Source organism: Cebus imitator, unplaced genomic scaffold (genome assembly GCF_001604975.1).
Source record: "Cebus imitator isolate Cc_AM_T3 unplaced genomic scaffold, Cebus_imitator-1.0 Scaffold263, whole genome shotgun sequence".
Taxonomy (NCBI): domain Eukaryota; kingdom Metazoa; phylum Chordata; class Mammalia; order Primates; family Cebidae; genus Cebus; species Cebus imitator.
In genome coordinates this window covers 228,172-229,874 of record NW_016107578.1, presented here as the reverse complement: position 1 = coordinate 229,874, position 1,703 = coordinate 228,172, and the positions used below count along the sequence as shown (strand labels likewise).

General features: G+C 52.9%; 1 protein-coding gene across 1 annotated transcript in view; it reads left to right on the top strand.

The window, feature by feature from the left end:
* SLC44A2 (solute carrier family 44 member 2) overlaps nt 1-1,703 on the top strand; it is a 24,452-nt gene that overhangs the window by 9,519 nt on the left and 13,230 nt on the right. Inside the window, exons 4-9 of the mRNA XM_037728382.1 lie at nt 114-198; nt 331-441; nt 531-591; nt 682-805; nt 923-1,006; nt 1,098-1,210. Of these exons, the coding sequence (XP_037584310.1) occupies nt 114-198; nt 331-441; nt 531-591; nt 682-805; nt 923-1,006; nt 1,098-1,210 (578 nt within the window). The remainder of the gene's footprint in view (nt 1-113; nt 199-330; nt 442-530; nt 592-681; nt 806-922; nt 1,007-1,097; nt 1,211-1,703) is intronic.

The window sequence follows — 1,703 nt, the reverse complement described above, 5'->3', positions numbered from 1 at the left end:
AAAAAAAAAAAAAAAAAAAAAAGAGAAAAAATAAGGAAAAAAGAAGCAAAGAAGTTTTCTGTTGGGTGGTTAAGAAGTCTTGACAGTTTCCATTCTCCCTTCTCCAACTCCAGGAACAAACCCTTCCTGTTTTATTTCAACATTGTGAAGTGTGCCAGCCCCCTGGTTTTGCTGGAATTCCAATGTCCTACTCCCCAGGTAACCTGTACCCACTGTTCCCCTTTTCCTTTCCCTGCTTTCCATCCATTTCCCCCTGTGAAGGTAGGCTGGGACCTCAGTCCTGAGCAGTCTGTCCCAACCCCACCCAATCCCTTCCTTCTCCCCTCCCAGATCTGCGTGGAAAAATGCCCCGACCGCTACCTCACGTACCTGAATGCCCGCAACTCCCGGGACTTTGAGTACTATAAGCAGTTCTGTGTTCCTGGCTTCAAGAACAATAAAGTGAGTTGTAGCCTGCCCCAGGAGCTCAGGCATGGGTAGTGGCAGGGTGCTGGCCTTGGGGACTCACCTCCCTCCATCTCTCTCGGCAGGGAGTCGCTGAGGTGCTTCGAGATGGTGACTGCCCCGCTGTCCTCATCCCCAGCAAACCCTGTGAGTCAGGGGATCCCAGGAGGCTCAGGTGGGGACGGGGAGTCTGTGCAGAGGCTCAGCCTGACTGGTCCTATCCTCTACTCCATGCAGTGGCCCGGAGATGCTTCCCCGCCATCCACGCCCACAAGGGTGTCCTGATGGTGGGCAATGAGACGACCTATGAGGATGGGCACGGCTCCCGGAAAAACATCACAGACCTGGTGGAGGGTGCTAAGTGAGGATGTTGGCGCATCATGCTGGGGTCGCGCTTTCCTGGGTGGGACAGGCATTCCCTGGGGTTGGCCGGACCATGGAAAAGGGTCTGATCCGAGCCTCGTTCTCCTTCCCCCAGGAAAGCCAATGGGGTGCTCGAGGCGCGGCAACTTGCCATGCGCATATTTGAAGATTACACCGTGTCTTGGTACTGGATTATCATGTAAGTCGGGAGAGAAGGGGCCTCTCCCCTGGCTGCCCCCTCTATGCCTGGCCGGGGTGGCGTCTGTTCATGACCCTTTTCTTTTCCCCAGAGGCCTGGTCATTGCCATGGTGATGAGCCTCCTGTTCATCATACTGCTGCGCTTCCTGGCTGGTATCATGGTGTGGGTGATGATCATCATGGTGATTCTGGTGCTGGGCTATGGTGCGTCACCCCCTCGCCGAGACACCTCTTTCCTGAATCTGCACACCGCCCTTTCCTTTCCCATGGAAATGGCCCATCAGGAAATGTATCCTAAGCCATCAGACATTCTTCATCGCTTACTTGACATATTTGTAAAAATGTTCATCTTGGTGTTGTTGAGAAGACCAGATTCTTTTTTGTTTGTTTGTTTTCTTTTGTTTCATTTTGTTGCCCAGGCTGAAGTGCAATGGTGCCATCTCGATCTCAGCTCACCACAGCCTCCCCCTCCCAGGTTCAAACGATTCTCCTGCCTCAGCCCCCCGAGTAGCGGGGTTACAGACATGGGTCACCACACCTAGCTAATTTTGTATTTTTGGTAGAGATGGGGTTTCTCCATGTTGGTCAGGCTGATCTTGAACTCCTGATCTCAGGTGACCCACCCACCTCGGCCTCCCAAAGTGCTGGGATTACAGGCCTGAGTCACCGAGCCTGGCTCTGTTTTTTTTTTTTTTTT